We start from the raw sequence: 15,225 nt of genomic DNA, 5'->3' as shown, positions 1-15,225 counted from the left end.
CATGATCCTCTACATGGAAAACCCTAAAGACTCCACCAGAAAATTACTAGAGATCATCAATGAATATAGTAAAGTTGCAGGATATAAAATCAACACACAGAAATCCCTTGCATTCCTATACACGAATAATGAGAAAGTAGAAAAAGAAATTAAGGAAACAATTCCATTTACCATTGCAACGAAAAGAATAAAATACTTAGGAATATATCTACCTAAAGAAACTAAAGACCTATATATAGAAAACTATAAAACACTGATGAAAGAAATCAAAGAGGACACTAATAGATGGAGAAATATACCATGTTCATGGATCGGAAGAATCAATATAGTGAAAATGAGTATACTACCCAAAGCAATTTACAAATTCAATGCAATCCCTGTCTGTCAAGCTACCAGCCACATTTTTCACAGAACTAGAACAAATCATTTCAAGATTTGTATGGAAATACAAAAAGCCTCGAATAGCCAAAGCAATCTTGAGAAAGAAGAATGGAACTGGAGGAATCAACTTGCCTGACTTCAGGCTCTACTACAAAGCCACAGTCATCAAGACAGTATGGTACTGGCACAAAGACAGACATATAGATCAATGGAACAAAATAGAAAGCCCAGAGATAAATCCACACACATATGGACACCTTATCTTTGACAAAGGAGGCAAGAATATACAATGGAGTAAAGACAATCTCTTTAACAAGTGGTGCTGGGAAAACTGGTCAACCACTTGTAAAAGAATGAAACTAGATCACTTTCTAACACCGTACACAAAAATAAACTCAAAATGGATTAAAGATCTAAATGTAAGATCAGAAACTATAAAACTCCTAGAGGAGAATATAGGCAAAACACTCTCAGAAATAAATCACAGCAGGATCCTCTATGATCCACCTCCCAGAATTCTGGAAATAAAAGCAAAAATAAACAAATGGGATCTAATTAAAATTAAAAGCTTCTGCACAACAAAGGAAACTATAAGCAAGGTGAAAAGACAGCCTTCTGAATGGGAGAAAATAATAGCAAATGAAGCAACTGACAAACAACTAATCTCAAAAATACACAAGCAACTTATGCAGCTCAACTCCAGAAAAATAAACGACCCAATCAAAAAATGGGCCAAAGAACTAAATAGACATTTCTCCAAAGAAGACATACGGATGGCTAACAAACACATGAAAAGATGCTCAACATCACTCATTATTAGAGAAATGCAAATCAAAACCACAATGAGGTACCACTTCACACCAGTCAGAATGGCTGCGATCCAAAAATCTGCAAGCAATAAATGCTGGCGAGGGTGTGGAGAAAAGGGAACCCTCCTACACTGTTGGTGGGAATGCAAACTAGTACAGCCACTATGGAGAACAGTGTGGAGATTCCTTAAAAATTGCAAATAGAACTACCTTATGACCCAGCAATCCCACTTCTGGGCATACACACCGAGGAAACCAGAATTGAAAGAGACACATGTAGCCCAATGTTCATCGCAGCACTGTTTATAATAGCCAGGACATGGAAACAACCTAGATGTCCATCAGCAGATGAATGGATAAGAAAGCTGTTGTACATATACACAATGGAGTATTACTCAGCGGTTAAAAAGAATTCATTTGAATCAGTTCTGATGAGATGGATGAAACTGGAGCCGATTATACAGAGTGAAGTAAGCCAGAAAGAAAAACACCAATACAGTATACTAACACATATATATGGAATTTAGGAAGATGGCAATGACGACCCTGTATGCAAGTCAGGAAAAAAGACACAGATGTGTATAACGGACTTTTGGTCTCAGAGGGAGAGGGAGAGGGTGGGATGATTTGGGAGAATGGGAATTCTAACATGTATACTACCATGTAAGAATTGAATCGCCAGTCCATGTCTGACGTAGGGTGCAGCATGCTTGGGGCTGGTGCATGGGGATGACCCAGAGAGATGTTGTGGGGAGGGAGGTGGGAGGGGGGGTCATGTTTGGGAACGCATGTAAGAATTAAAGATTTTTAAATTAAAAAAAAAAAAAAAATAGGTGTCTCTGTGTAATTGATGTTTCTAGAACTACATGTTCAAAAAATATTTACTAATTCAGGAAAAGCCCCTATTTATGTGATGTTTCTTTAAAAAATGATATAATCCTGTTTATATAATAAGAACATACATTTATCAATATAAATAAATGAATATAAATTCACCAGCATAACAGTGGCAACAGATTACCAGTTACATTTTCTTTACTTTTCTGTGGTTTCTATATCTTCCACAATGACCCCAAATAATCACTTCTATAATCAGGAAACTACAGTTACCCAAAATTCAGAGGTCAGATTGTGTGTGTGTGTTTGTATGTGGGCGCACACGCACACAAAACAGTGTGTATGTGTATATATGAAACAGTCTGTGTGTGTATATGAAACTTGTTTGACCTTCGCTCTTATCTATAGCACAGAAGCACCTATTCTAACTCTCTTTTAAGACTATTAAAATTTTTCAAACACTAGTATGTCACTTTGTAAATATAGAGTGCTTCATGGACAGGATGTGTATATTTCCAAAGTGGAATATGAGGACCTGCACTGTCCTCAGATTGTGCTGCGTCCTTGGACTTAGAACCCAGAGACACTGAGGCTTCCTGCCATTGCAGCAATGGAATGAGCAGGAGTCCTAGCCACCCCACACTTCCTGAGGATGCTCAACATTAGATCCATGAAGGCTCTCAGAAATCAAATGCCAGAAAAGAAGAGTGCTGTGCACCCAGGTCAAAATCTGGACCTCAGGGGCCCTGATGGGCAGATGTTAGGAAGTCACTGACCGACTCTGATACCCCAAGTAACCCCCACCCCCACTATTGCCAACCAAGGGTGTCCCTTGGGGAAGCACAACAGTGAGACTTGGTTTATGAAACACGCTGACCATGGATTGAGCGCATGTGAACACCTGCTAAAAGAAGGAAGTGTACATGCGTATCTAGAAGGCAGGAGGGACAGGGGCTGACCTTGTCAGAGAGGCTCTCGGCCTTCAGCTTCTGCTCCTTGAGAGCCTGCTGCAAGGCCAGGATCTCGGCCTTGTGCTCCTTTACTGCCAGCTCGACCACCTGGCGCGACTCAGTGATCCGCTGGTCAGCCCTTGCCCTGCGGGGAGACACAGGCACATTCAGAAACCCCATCACTGCCACCCTGCAGGAAGGAAGCTGGCCCAGCTTGGTCACGGACAGGCAACCAAACATGCTGCGGGCTGGGGAGAGCCCAGCCTGATCCCTTGTTCCGAATTACGTGGAGCGAAGATGCGACCCACTTTAGGCCCTGGGTAAAAATACTCTTAGCAGGTAAGGTTCCTGTGAATATAAATGCACTTGGAAGGGCTGAAGGGGATGAGGCATTCTTCCAAATGCAACTGGGCTGAAAATGGCAAGACTGTTACACCCTCCTGCAGAAGCAGGAAGGAATGAGGTCCCACTGAAGGAGCACAGTGCCGAGGACCATGTGGGGCCCCATTCGAGCAAACACTGCCTCTCCTCAAAGCAAGGGCTGAAGTGTTCTGCTTGAATCTGCTGGGTGTACCTGTAAATAGGGCGACAGAAGACAAAACCTGGAAGCACACTTGAAACCTCACTTCCCCTCCCCAACTCAGGTTTTCTGTTCTCCTGCTCCAGCAACTGGACTTACACAGGCTCCTTCACTGGCAGCTCTCCTCTCGACCCGACAAACCCAAGTCATACTCAGACTCCAAGGGTAAACTAGAAGGCCATGTTCTCCACAAAGCCCTTCCCAGGCTTCCTCTCAGAAGTAACCTCTTCTTGTTCTGGACCCAAAGCATAAATGTACTACTGGCCTGGCACAACCCACTCTCTATTTTAGGTGATAAATAGTTCAACGCATAGTTTATCTCCTGCGTTAGACTCAGCCGCTAGAAGACAAGAATTAAGAATTATATTTTAGGGACTTCCCTGGTGGTCCAGTGGCTAAGACTTCTCGCCCCCAATGCAGGGGCCCAAGTTCAATCCCTGATCAGGGAACTAGATCCCACATGCAAAACTAACAACAGGCACAGCCAAATATATAAATATTTTTTTAAAAATAAGAATTATATTTTACTCATCTCAGATCCCACGTAACACCAAAATAGAGGAAGGAAAAAAAAATGGAGGGGGGGGTGGGGTGGGGAAGAGAGCCAAGATCTTTCACAATTGCTCCTGAAAGAAATATATGAAAGATCTCCCTATGTGTGTGATAAGTCCTGTCCAACTCTTTGAGACCTTATGGAGTGTAGCCCACCAGGCTCCTCTGTCCATGGGATTCTCCAGGCAAGAATATTGGAGCGAGCTGCCATGCCCTCCTCCATGGGATCTTCCCCAGCCAGGAATGGAACCCAAGTCTCTCATGTCACCTACATTGGCAAGTGGGTTCTTTACCACTAGCGCCACCAGAGAACACTTTCATACATGGTTGTGCATTCTTGATGCTATGGTCAGACTCTGCCCCCGAAACTGTCTACAAAGGACTCTTAGAAGCAGCTGGGCTAGGAGCTGGACTTCCGAGTAGGAGGGAGGGGTGTGTGTCAGAACAGCCAGAACATATGGTGAGGACGCAGGAGCTCAAGAGTTCAGGGGGAAACAGTAACAGGAAGTCTTAAACCAGCAGCCCTCTCACATTAGCAAATACCCTGAAAGGGAAGATGTCCAACAGGAGAATATTTCTACCAGTTTCTCTTGAAGCTTATGGGTTCCCTTTGCTTCCAGTCTGTCTTAGTGTAGTTGATTTAGCACTAATTATACATCCAAGACAGCCGTGAGTCTACTATGGTCCACCAAATGTGGGAAATACTGAAATGAGTCCGACAGAGTCCAGAAAAATGATAAATACTTCCACGAATAGTTACCTTGCTCAGGGAGTTCAGAGTATTACGAGACAGTAAGTTTCAGGGAAAGGTGATATTAGTGAGGTTATGCAGGATGAATAGAATTCTGTTGGGCAGACATGAAGCACAAGGTGGATACCAGCCCATAGGGTACCTCTCTGCAAACTAGGAAAGGCGTGTGTTCTTTAAGACCATGCGCGTCTACCCACTGGTAAACTGTCATAATATACTGGTTTTGTTAGAACAAACACTTTCCCACCATGAGCTGGTAAAATGTCATGGTAGATCTTCACGTCTATTCCCAGCAGCACGCAGTGCATAACCTGCACACCTGCGACCCTGGCAGGAGGGAATCCTGCACTGGGAGAACTGGGGAAGTAGAGGAAAGATACTACCCAAACTCAGGATCACCACTGCCTACCAGGAAAGGAAGAAAAAATAAAAAATTGTAAACTATACTTGTAGAGCAGTTGTTCTCAACTTGGGGCAGCTGCCCCCCTCCAGGGAACACCGGGCAATGTCTGGAGATGTTTCTGGTGGTCACAACTTGAAGAGGGAGCAGCTACTGAGATTTAGTGGGGCAGATCCAGGGAAGCTGCTCAGCACCTTACCATGTACAGGTCAGGCCCCCATCACGAAGGACTGTCTGGCCCCAACTGTCAATAGTGCCAAAGCTGGTGTACAGGGTTGACTTGCATCACACATGACCAGGATCAAAACTGATGGTCTTGTGACTTCCCTGGAGGTCCAGGGGCTAAGACTCTGTGCTCCCAATGCAGGGGGTCCAGGTTCAGTGCCTGATCAGGGAACTATTAATAGATCCCACATGCTACAATCAAGACCCAGTGTAGCCAAATAAATTTTTTTTTTTTTTAAAGGAGAGTGACAATCTCGCTACACAGTCACAATGACAAAAAATCCAAGGAAAGAGTTTCTACAAAGTCAGCACTTTGCTCTGCTGACTCCTGGGGCCCTGTACTGGCTGACTGGTCATCATCTCCTGCTACTGGCACCGTCCATATTTACCTCGAGGATGACTGACTGATTCTGGTTGCCCTGAGTCTCCCAGCTTTAACACTTAAGTCTTACATACCAGTACCTGCTCACTCCTGGTCAAGTGGGGGCACTTGCCGGGAGCTCTCGGGGGTGATCCTGTTGCTGCCACCTGCCACTGGCTCTCTACCTTCATGAAGTCCCACCTGCTCTGCTTCTCGGTGTCCAGCATTCTCTGCAACTCTCGAACCCGACACTCAAATTGGGACTTCTCGTCACCAAGGACGCTCCTCCAGGCCTCCCACTGCCGCTCTTTCTCCAGAAGCTCGTCGTTCAGGGCCTCCAGGTCCATGACCTGCTCCTCCAGCATTGTGCACGTGGTCTTCAGCGCCTCCATCGTCTGCAAATCAGCACCACTGAGTTGTGCCTCATAGCAAATGAGGATTTCCCGGGTGGCACTTTTGTCAGATCAGGTTCGGAAAAGCATGAGCTTCTAACTACAGTCTGAAAGACACTGTCTTTTTCTCTTACAGACCAAGGGGGTTAGACAAGAACAGATGAAGGGCCATTTCTACTGAGATCTTATAGAAAGAACTCAGAGGAGGGCCAGGGAAAAGAGACCATGCTTAACAATAAAGTAGCTTGGGAATTTCCTGGCAGTCCAGTGCTTAGGACTCCCAGGTCTCCCTGCTGAAAGTCCAGGTTCAATCCCTGGGTGAGGAATGAAGATTCCACAAGCCTCACAACTTGGCCAAAGAAAGGTTTCTAAAAATAAAAAAAGTGACTCACAAAAGCATTCTATTCTATTTTTAATGGTTTTAAACCAAAATTAAGAACAACTATACATGGAACTTCCCTGATGGTCCAGTGGTTAAGACTGCGATTCCATTGCAGGGGGCACAAGTTTGATCCCTCGTCAGGGAACTAAGATCTTGCAAACCATGTGGGGTGGCCAAAAAAATGAAACAAACAAAAAAGGCAAACTACACACTTCTAAAAGCTGTTTTTAAAACTCGCAAACCTGCAAAGTGCTGACATGATTACTTTTACTGACAGGCTCAGTCTGAGAACACTTGGGAGAGATGTAACTGGCACTCGCTCCAGAATCTAAAGGGGCTCCAGGTTTCCCAAGGTCTCTGACACTATTCCTGGTCCTTACTTGCTTCTGGCTAGTGAGCTGCATCTCCCTCTCAGTGATCTCGCGGCGGAGATGGTCTACTTCACTTCGCAGCTGCACAATCTCGTCGTTGGCACCAGAGGCCTCATCAAGTTGTTTAGACAAGTAGAAGTTTTGGTTATTGAGCTCAGCGTTGTCCTCTGTCAGCTGGTTTAGCTGCTCCTCCAAGTCTGTGATCACCTAAAAGAGGAAAAAATCCGGTTACACATGGATCAAGTTGGTTGGAAATGAGAAATTGCTTCTAAAGCCATATATACTCAAACCTATGTGGTAATGATGACCAGTGTTTGCCCATCCAGCCCCCGAGAGCCAGCCTCCAGCTGCCATACCCGCCTCCTTAGCGCCCAAACCCACATACACTGTGGGAGAACAAGAAATGTCTCAGATTCCTTCTGACTCAGGACTCATCAGGAAAACATGGCAAGAGCAAATCAATCAAAAGCGACTGCCATATGGAAGGGGCAGCTTTAAATGAGATCAAGTTCATAAAAGAATGCGGAGGGTGCAAACTGAGGAAAGAGGAATAGCAGAGGGACTAGTATCACAATCAGCTAATTAAGCTGAAATGCCCAGGACATCATCGACAGAACATTATCATGGGAGATGGTCTTAGAAAGCAAAATAAAGCTCTTGTCAAGGAAGACTGAGTGAAGGACACTTAAGAGTTATTTCAATAATATCTCAGGTAATAAATTTAATTTCAAGCAACAAAAGAAAAAAAGGAAAATTTAAGGGACTTTCAGAATAATCCTGAAAATATAATACTGTATGGATGGCATAACTTTAAATGGTTTCTTCTTATACAGCTGGCTATCAGAAAATGGGAAAGCACGCATATGAAATTGTCATTTTACTGAAAGAGATTTAATCTGATTTTGCTAAATTATTTCCCTGCTCAATGGTGGAATGACTTCAATTTCAGCACATTTAGCTTTCCTATTCTCTTTGCTGAAGTTTAGTACCAGCGCTTGCAAAGAGCTTTTACATATAGTACTTTCAAAATTTAAGGGCAATTTTCTAATAATAGTTGGAATGAGGCACACAGGCAGTAAATTAAATTTTATATAACAGAAAGGAGTAAATTAAAAGGAAATGCCTCTGGGCCTATGGTTAATTGTTTCTCATTTTCAAACCTAAAGCAGATTTAGTTTCTGAAACGTTGCCACTGTTTTTGTGACTAACTGACTAACTCCCTGTCTTAACCCTCTTTGATTATCAATTAAAAAAAAAAAATCTTCCCAGGCACATAGAATTAAAGAATGTCAATTAGATAGAATTGTTTAGCGTGGTTCAGAAAACACAGCTTTTCATTTTGTTCACTGAGCTGATGAGCTTTTAATGCAGTAAGCGGTCTAGTAATTTGTACTTTAATATCAAAAGCCTTGTTAATTCCTACTATACCAGTTTGAGTAACGCTATCAGCTACAAGAAGGGGAATAAAGGTTAAACGGTCCAGTTCTTGGATAAACCTCCTTCTTTATCAGGATGAGGAAAAAAAGGGAAAAAACTTCAAGTCTGTCACTCCAAGCAGGCATTTGTGCTTCACAAGAATGCTTGTACCACCCTGAGTAATATGGTTAAATCTCCCTAAAGCAGAAACAATGAATAAACGGTGCCTAATAGTTCAACAGGTCTCCTTCCTATACATAGAAAAGCCATTCCTTAAGATGGTTTTTCTCCTAGACTCCAAATGTCTTCACTGTGCTTCCTTTTACCTCTGCCCCAGAGGGAAAACAACAAGACTGATGAGGCAAACCGCCTAGAAGTCCCAGATAAGCCATCTTGAGCTTGGCTGCGTTGGTTTCTCCACCTATGATGCGGAGGTAAATGCTATATAGACAACCTTCTCTGTTGCTCTGGTTTTAACATTTTGGGTTTTTATTATATGCTATTCTCCCTTAACGTATCATGTGAAATACAAGAGACAAAAGTGAGTGACCGAGGTGTTAGTGAGGCATCAATGGTGGCCCAGGGAGAGCAGACAGACTTAAGAAAATCTACCCATATAAGAATACCTACACTGCCAAAATAATCTGCCATTCAAAGATATATTTAAACCTTTAGGCACCTAGTCGCTTTCTTTGACTCATTTTTTTTAAAAAGCCATGTATTATATGCCCATTTCTGCCACCTCTTCTCCTCCCCAAATTAGATTATAAAGTGCTACAGAAAAAGACACTCATAAAAAGTCAGGGAGTTGCCAAGATTATTACTCTCACTTCAAGTGAAATGAACCAACCCACTGAGTAGGAAGGGGCCTTCTATTTCCTTGTCATCATCCTGTTTTCAAAGGGTCTCCTGTTTCTGATTTCTAGTTACAGTTTGTGGTGCTGGCTTTGTATTTTGTCATTATCTGTACTGCCTATTTGACAAAAGGAGTATCATGTGTTTGCAGGAAGCATTCAAGAACTCGTTAGAGTGCATTAACTCATCCAGATGTTGTTCATTCTTTCTGCCTGGACCATAACACACTTTACTGCTGGAGTTGCCCACTTAGCTGCTGGTGATATTAAGGGTTAGATGTACTCCCACACAGAGATATTGAACTGATCTGAGACATAGGCAGTAAATTAATGATCGCTATGATTTGGAAAAAAAAAAAGGATAATAGGCAATCTGCAATTCTGAACCAGGTTATATAGGCAAGGAGAATCCTTAGGTCCACTTTGTGGGCATATTCTCTCTACACCAAGGGCAAATGATCTGTGCCCTGTACCAGGAGACTGTTAACCTTTCAACCCCAAGGATACAAGGCAGCAAAGAAAAACTACACAGCTGATTCCATCTCAGTGGCAAGAAAAAGATGAGGGAGATAAGATAGCTCCATAATGTAGGGGCCAGCAGAGCTTTCTGATATGCTGTTTGTACAGATAAGAGATCTGGGTAAAATTCCAACACAAAACAGGAATACAAAAAATGTATCTACTCTCAGTACCCAAAAAGAAAATGTTTTAAGGTCTCTATTTGGGGTTATCTGTTGCTTTTCAAGCAAACCTTGTGGTTCTGCGATATATAGGTTACCTTTCACACCTCTGCTGGGTGAGCAGCAGAGAGAATGTTACCTGGTAAACGTCCAAGAACACACCAGAGGTGAAGACACCAGCCAGACAATGAACATCAGGCTGAAAAGACACAGGGCTGACGTCCTATTTTAATGCCTCATTCCTTCTTGAGGGTGGCTATTTGCATATTATTTATTTTTAATCTTATAGCTGACAGATTGATTCATAATTAAAACCATGTCATATGTTTGCCCACCAACTCCTCTCCAGAACAGACTTAGGTAGGGTTTTAGGTGCCAGATTGAATCAAATTCTTTTTTTAAATCTCTTCAAAATATAGAAATGGCCTGAGCCTGAAAAATCTTACTGCTCACGAGCTTTTTAAAAGCTGCTAACTGGGAGCTCCTATCGATCGAGCTATTATAGGCGTTTCCACTGATAATGAAGATGACATTTCCCAGCAGAGACAGTCTTGGACAGCACCGCTGAGAAAGGAGCATCTGTGTGCTCTTCTAAAGCGTCTGCAAAGCAGCCTTTGAACTTGCGGAAGGATAACTGAGATCCACTAGTGCTGCCAAGTATTGTTTTAAAGTGGTGGTTTTCAACCTGTTTTTGTTTTTTTTTTTTTAGGAGCAGAGCTGTTTTCTAAACAAGATTCTGTTCTAAACCCAGTATGAGCAAATAATAATAGTTATTACTGATTAGCACATTCTATGGACCAGGCCCTGTACAAATGCTGATGCATCATCTAACTTTTGCCGGAACCTCCATGAGGTAGGTATTATTATCAAGCTTCTGATTCTGTGACTCAGTGTTTCCTAGGTTTTACTGTTCCGGAAATCTGAATGTATATAGGAACTAAACAGCTGTCTCTCTTCCCTCACCCAGTTCCCAAAGAACAGTAGTTAAATGAACTGTACATCCTACAATCAATGGTGCATTGGAATTGAGGACATATAATGTCACCCCCATTTTATGGACAAAGAAATGGAGGCTTCAGTGTATAACACCACACAGGTTACCGAGAGGCCAGTTTAGAATCTCAACCAGTCTATCTGACTCCAGAGCACATAGTTTGGACCCCCAAGCCACCCAGCTGGCCTAGATGAAAGGTGGGTGGAAATCACTCTCTTGGGTTCCCCCTCCCACCAGGGTAGATCCCCAAAGGCTTCAGAAAGCCAAGGGTAAGTAAACGAAGGATTAGAAGTCATTGTTCCAGGAAAAGCAAATTTGAGGGATAAAGAGAGTATAAAAATTACGTAAGTTAAGAAAGTAACCAATTTTATTCTATATATTGGCATATCCTATTAAAACTAGATTTCTGATTTTAAAAATGGGGTGGGGAAGGGTGGATAACAAAAGTGCACAGGAAACTCTTGAGGGTGATGACTACAGTTGTTATTTTGATTGTTTTGCTAGTTTTAAAGATATACACACATTTGAAATCTCATTAGGTTACTGTACTCCAATTATCCCTCAATAAAGCTATTTTAAAGTAAATAAATAAATGATTTTTTAAAAAAAGACTAAAAAAGAAGAAAACTCCATATGAATGAAACAGATTACAGATGTATACATTTAAAATGCATCCAAGATTATTTTGGGATAAAACAGTAATAAAAAAAATCACATGCTAAAATCATTTATATCTTATTCAGTGATCATTTATGAGCATGAATGTATATAAGCAGATAACTCTCATGTAAAAGAAGAAACCAAGACAATTTACAAACTTTAAAAGTAAAGCAAAAGAGTACAGGAACAGAATGTATCAATTTCTCAAGGAAGGGAGGTGAGAATGGAGGAAATCAACAGATATCCCTAAGGCAGGCTCACCCCACATCTGGCCACTGGCATCAGGCAATACAGACCTGAATACCTGTCAGGCACCAACCAGAGTTAAGCGGAGGCATGTCCTATGACCTAGCTCTTCCACTCCTGGGTATATATATACGTTCATCAGAAACAAAGGCTTGTAAGCACCAAAGGACCTGTACAAGAGTGCTTCCTAATAGCTCTGTTCCTACCAAAAACAACCCCAACACCCATCAACAGGAGAACAGATAAACAAACTCCAGATCTAAACACACACTAGAAACACGACACCATAATAAAAAAGAACGAAATCTTGACAGTGCAACATGGATGAACCCTCACAGACAATTTAAGTAACAAAAGGGCTAAACCCAAAGACCATATCTTCTAATGGTCCCATTCATATGAAATTCAAGAACAGGTAAAACTAATGTATAGTATCAAAGATCAGACTACTAGTTACGCTTTGGGCAAAGCACACTGATGGGAAGAGGACAACAGGAGCCTTCTGGGAGCTGAAACATTCTGTATCTTGGTCTTTGTTGTGGTTACACAAGTTGTCTATTCACATACAAATCAATTGAGCTGTACACTTAAGATTAGTTGCACTTCATGCACTTTACTGTGTGCAATCTATAGCTAAATGAAGGGAGGCAGGATGCAGGGGGCATATAGCATCAAGACTTAATGTCTCATTATAGTAGATAAAGAGAAAAGAAGGAGTTAATTACCAGAAAATAAAATATGTGTATAGGGTGTAGAAGGGTGTTTCTGGAAATTCACAGGTGCAAATAATACAAATAGAGACCAGCTCACTGAGAGCTAAGGAGGGGACAAAGCGATGAAAGGACCAAAGAAAGGAGGCAGAACCATGAATAAAGGACACCATCCCTCCCTTCTGAAAGGGGCCTATTTCAGTCCTTCACTCTGATCAAAAATAGACATTTTACCCTATTACATAACCTATGAATGATGCTTATCTGCTCCTGGAATTGACTTCTCTCAATATAAATAACATCTCCCAAAGAGTCCTAAATTCTGCATTTGCATGTTAGGAAGCCAGATTCTGCCTGTTAGAAAGCTAACATTCCTAGATTCTCCAGAAGAAGAACTTGTTGGTCTTGCCTCTCTGAAGAGGCAGCAGGCTGGAGAAGCCTGACACATCTAACTGCCCCTACCATCTCAGGCCCACCTCAGACAGAAACTTGTAGATTGGAGAAGGAGGGGGAGCTCCCTTGGGACTTTTGTTGCAGCTACTGAGACCCTATTAGTGGTTCTGCAGGGAGAATTATTTTGACCATTCCAACAAGCCTTCTCCAAACATGAAGGATGGTTTAAACTTTTAAAACTGGCAGGAACCCAAGAAACTAAGGTTTTCTGAGGCTTAGAAACTTCCGCATCAGTTTGACCACATCAACTGCTTCAAGCTGAAAGTTTATATCAAAAATCAGCCACCGATTTTAGAAAGAGACGTTCCCCCTTTCCTTCTCAGTTTTAGTTCCATGTTATTTTCATCATCTTTGGTTAATACTCACAGTACAGCTGTTACGAAGGGCATCAAATTTGCGCTGGATTTCATCTCTATGTGCCTAAAAGGTAAGAAGTTGATTATAAATTTTTCATAGGGTGGAATACAAATTCTACATGCTATGGGTCAAATAAAGAAAATCACAAGCCAAGAACCCTGTTGCAGCTGCCCCACTAACTTTTTTTCTAAAGAATTAGTCAAGACAAGCCCAACATGAGAAGCTACAGAAATACACAATGCCTATTGATAGCAATTAACTATTTAGACCACACAGGGGCTTCCCTTGTGTCTCAGCTGGTAAAGACCTGGGTTCGATCTCTGGACTGGGGAGATCTCCTGGAGAAGGAAAAGGCTACCCACTCCAGTATTCTGGCCTGGAGAATTCCATGGACTGTATAGTCCATGGGATTACAAAGGGTCAGACACGACTGAGCGACTTTCACTTCACTTCACTTATACCCTGTACAAATACATATAACATTCAGATTTAAACTAGGGACTAGCAGAAGAAAGGAAAAGAACATAGGAGGAAGTTTTAGTCTCCTTTATTTGTCTTACTCCCCATTCTTAACCTTTCCCTCTTCCCTCCAATTGGCTGCCTGCCCCCTGCCCCAAGACTTCTCCCAAGAAAGAACACACACACATAGATAAATACAGGACAATAGCCAGGACAAAGTAGGGACTTTAAAAAAAAAAATTAAATCCCAATCTGTGGAGATTCAGAAATCCTATTTAGACCTTGAAGTAAATATACAGGCTTTCACCAAGGTCGAGGTACTCTAAAACAGCAGGATTCATTCATCTGACAAGGATTTTTCGAGTACATAAAACATGGCAGACACCGTAGCAAGACATAGCTCATGTGGCCTAACCTTCATTCTGACGTGGGCAGACAGAAAATAAACAAGCACATGATTGCAAACAGTGGCAAGTGCTATGAAGGAAACAAATGGGGCCTAAGGGAAAAAAAATAAGGGTGAGGGGGGAAACTTACTTAGATGGGGTGGTCAAGGAGGGTTTCTTTGAAGAGGTGACATTTAAACTGAAATCTGCAGGATGACGAGGGGCCAGCCATGCAAAGAACATAAAAGAAGAGGGAAGAGCATCTGCAAAAACCCTAAAGCAAGAAAGGGTTGGGTGCATATGGGGAATAAAACAGGACTAAGTGGCTACAACAGTTTTTTATACTTCAAGTTGTAACATGAGAGCAAGGATGTCAAGACGGGGTTTTTTGTTTTGTTTTATCCAATGAAATGGAATAAACAGGATAGATTAGAAAACAACAGCATGCATCTTGGACAGTAAGGGTAAGTACTGTTGTTGGAAACTTGTTTTATTATTATGAACATAATTCATCAAGTATAAGTTGCTATCAATTGTAAAATTCACCACAGCTTTATGTAACATTAAGAAACAGAAATACTGCTAATGAAACTATGATATGTTTATGTCCTTATGACAATATATATATAGGCTATAAGATACATCCTCATTAGCTACCTTAAAAATTAATGAAACACAGTATTTATGTCCCCTTGTAGTAGACTGTAACGTATAATGTATTCTTCTGTGGGCTGTGGCCAAATGACTTTTGAAAATCACTTGTCTAAGTCACAGCAAAAGAGGGAAAATGTGGCCCAAGTTGATGGTACAGAGGCAGGCCCAGAACCCTGAAGGCCCAGAAAACAGTTTGGATTTCATTCAAAATGCAATTAACTAAAGGTCAACAGAGGTTTTTAAGATGTGGATGACATGGCCTATCGTTTTGTGGATGCTGTAAGGAAAACATCAAAATAGGACAAATGTAGAAGGAAGTGGAACAACCACTGAGGAGGTTATTGCTGTCATTTAAGGAAGAGAGG

General features: G+C 41.8%; 1 protein-coding gene across 10 annotated transcripts in view; it reads right to left on the bottom strand.

Moving 5' to 3' along the window:
• Positions 1–15,225, bottom strand: part of CIT (citron rho-interacting serine/threonine kinase) — a 173,913-nt gene that overhangs the window by 31,509 nt on the left and 127,179 nt on the right. For all 10 annotated transcript variants that reach the window (XM_027956519.2, XM_027956521.2, XM_027956520.2 and 7 more), the window contains 4 exons: positions 13,371–13,424; positions 7,001–7,198; positions 6,048–6,241; positions 2,987–3,122 (listed from right to left, as the gene is read on the bottom strand). In XM_027956519.2, the coding sequence (XP_027812320.1) occupies positions 2,987–3,122; positions 6,048–6,241; positions 7,001–7,198; positions 13,371–13,424 (582 nt within the window). The remainder of the gene's footprint in view (positions 1–2,986; positions 3,123–6,047; positions 6,242–7,000; positions 7,199–13,370; positions 13,425–15,225) is intronic.

Source organism: Ovis aries, chromosome 17, assembly GCF_016772045.2.
Source record: "Ovis aries strain OAR_USU_Benz2616 breed Rambouillet chromosome 17, ARS-UI_Ramb_v3.0, whole genome shotgun sequence".
NCBI classification, from domain to species: domain Eukaryota; kingdom Metazoa; phylum Chordata; class Mammalia; order Artiodactyla; family Bovidae; genus Ovis; species Ovis aries.
This window is presented reverse-complemented; position numbering and strand designations above follow the sequence as displayed.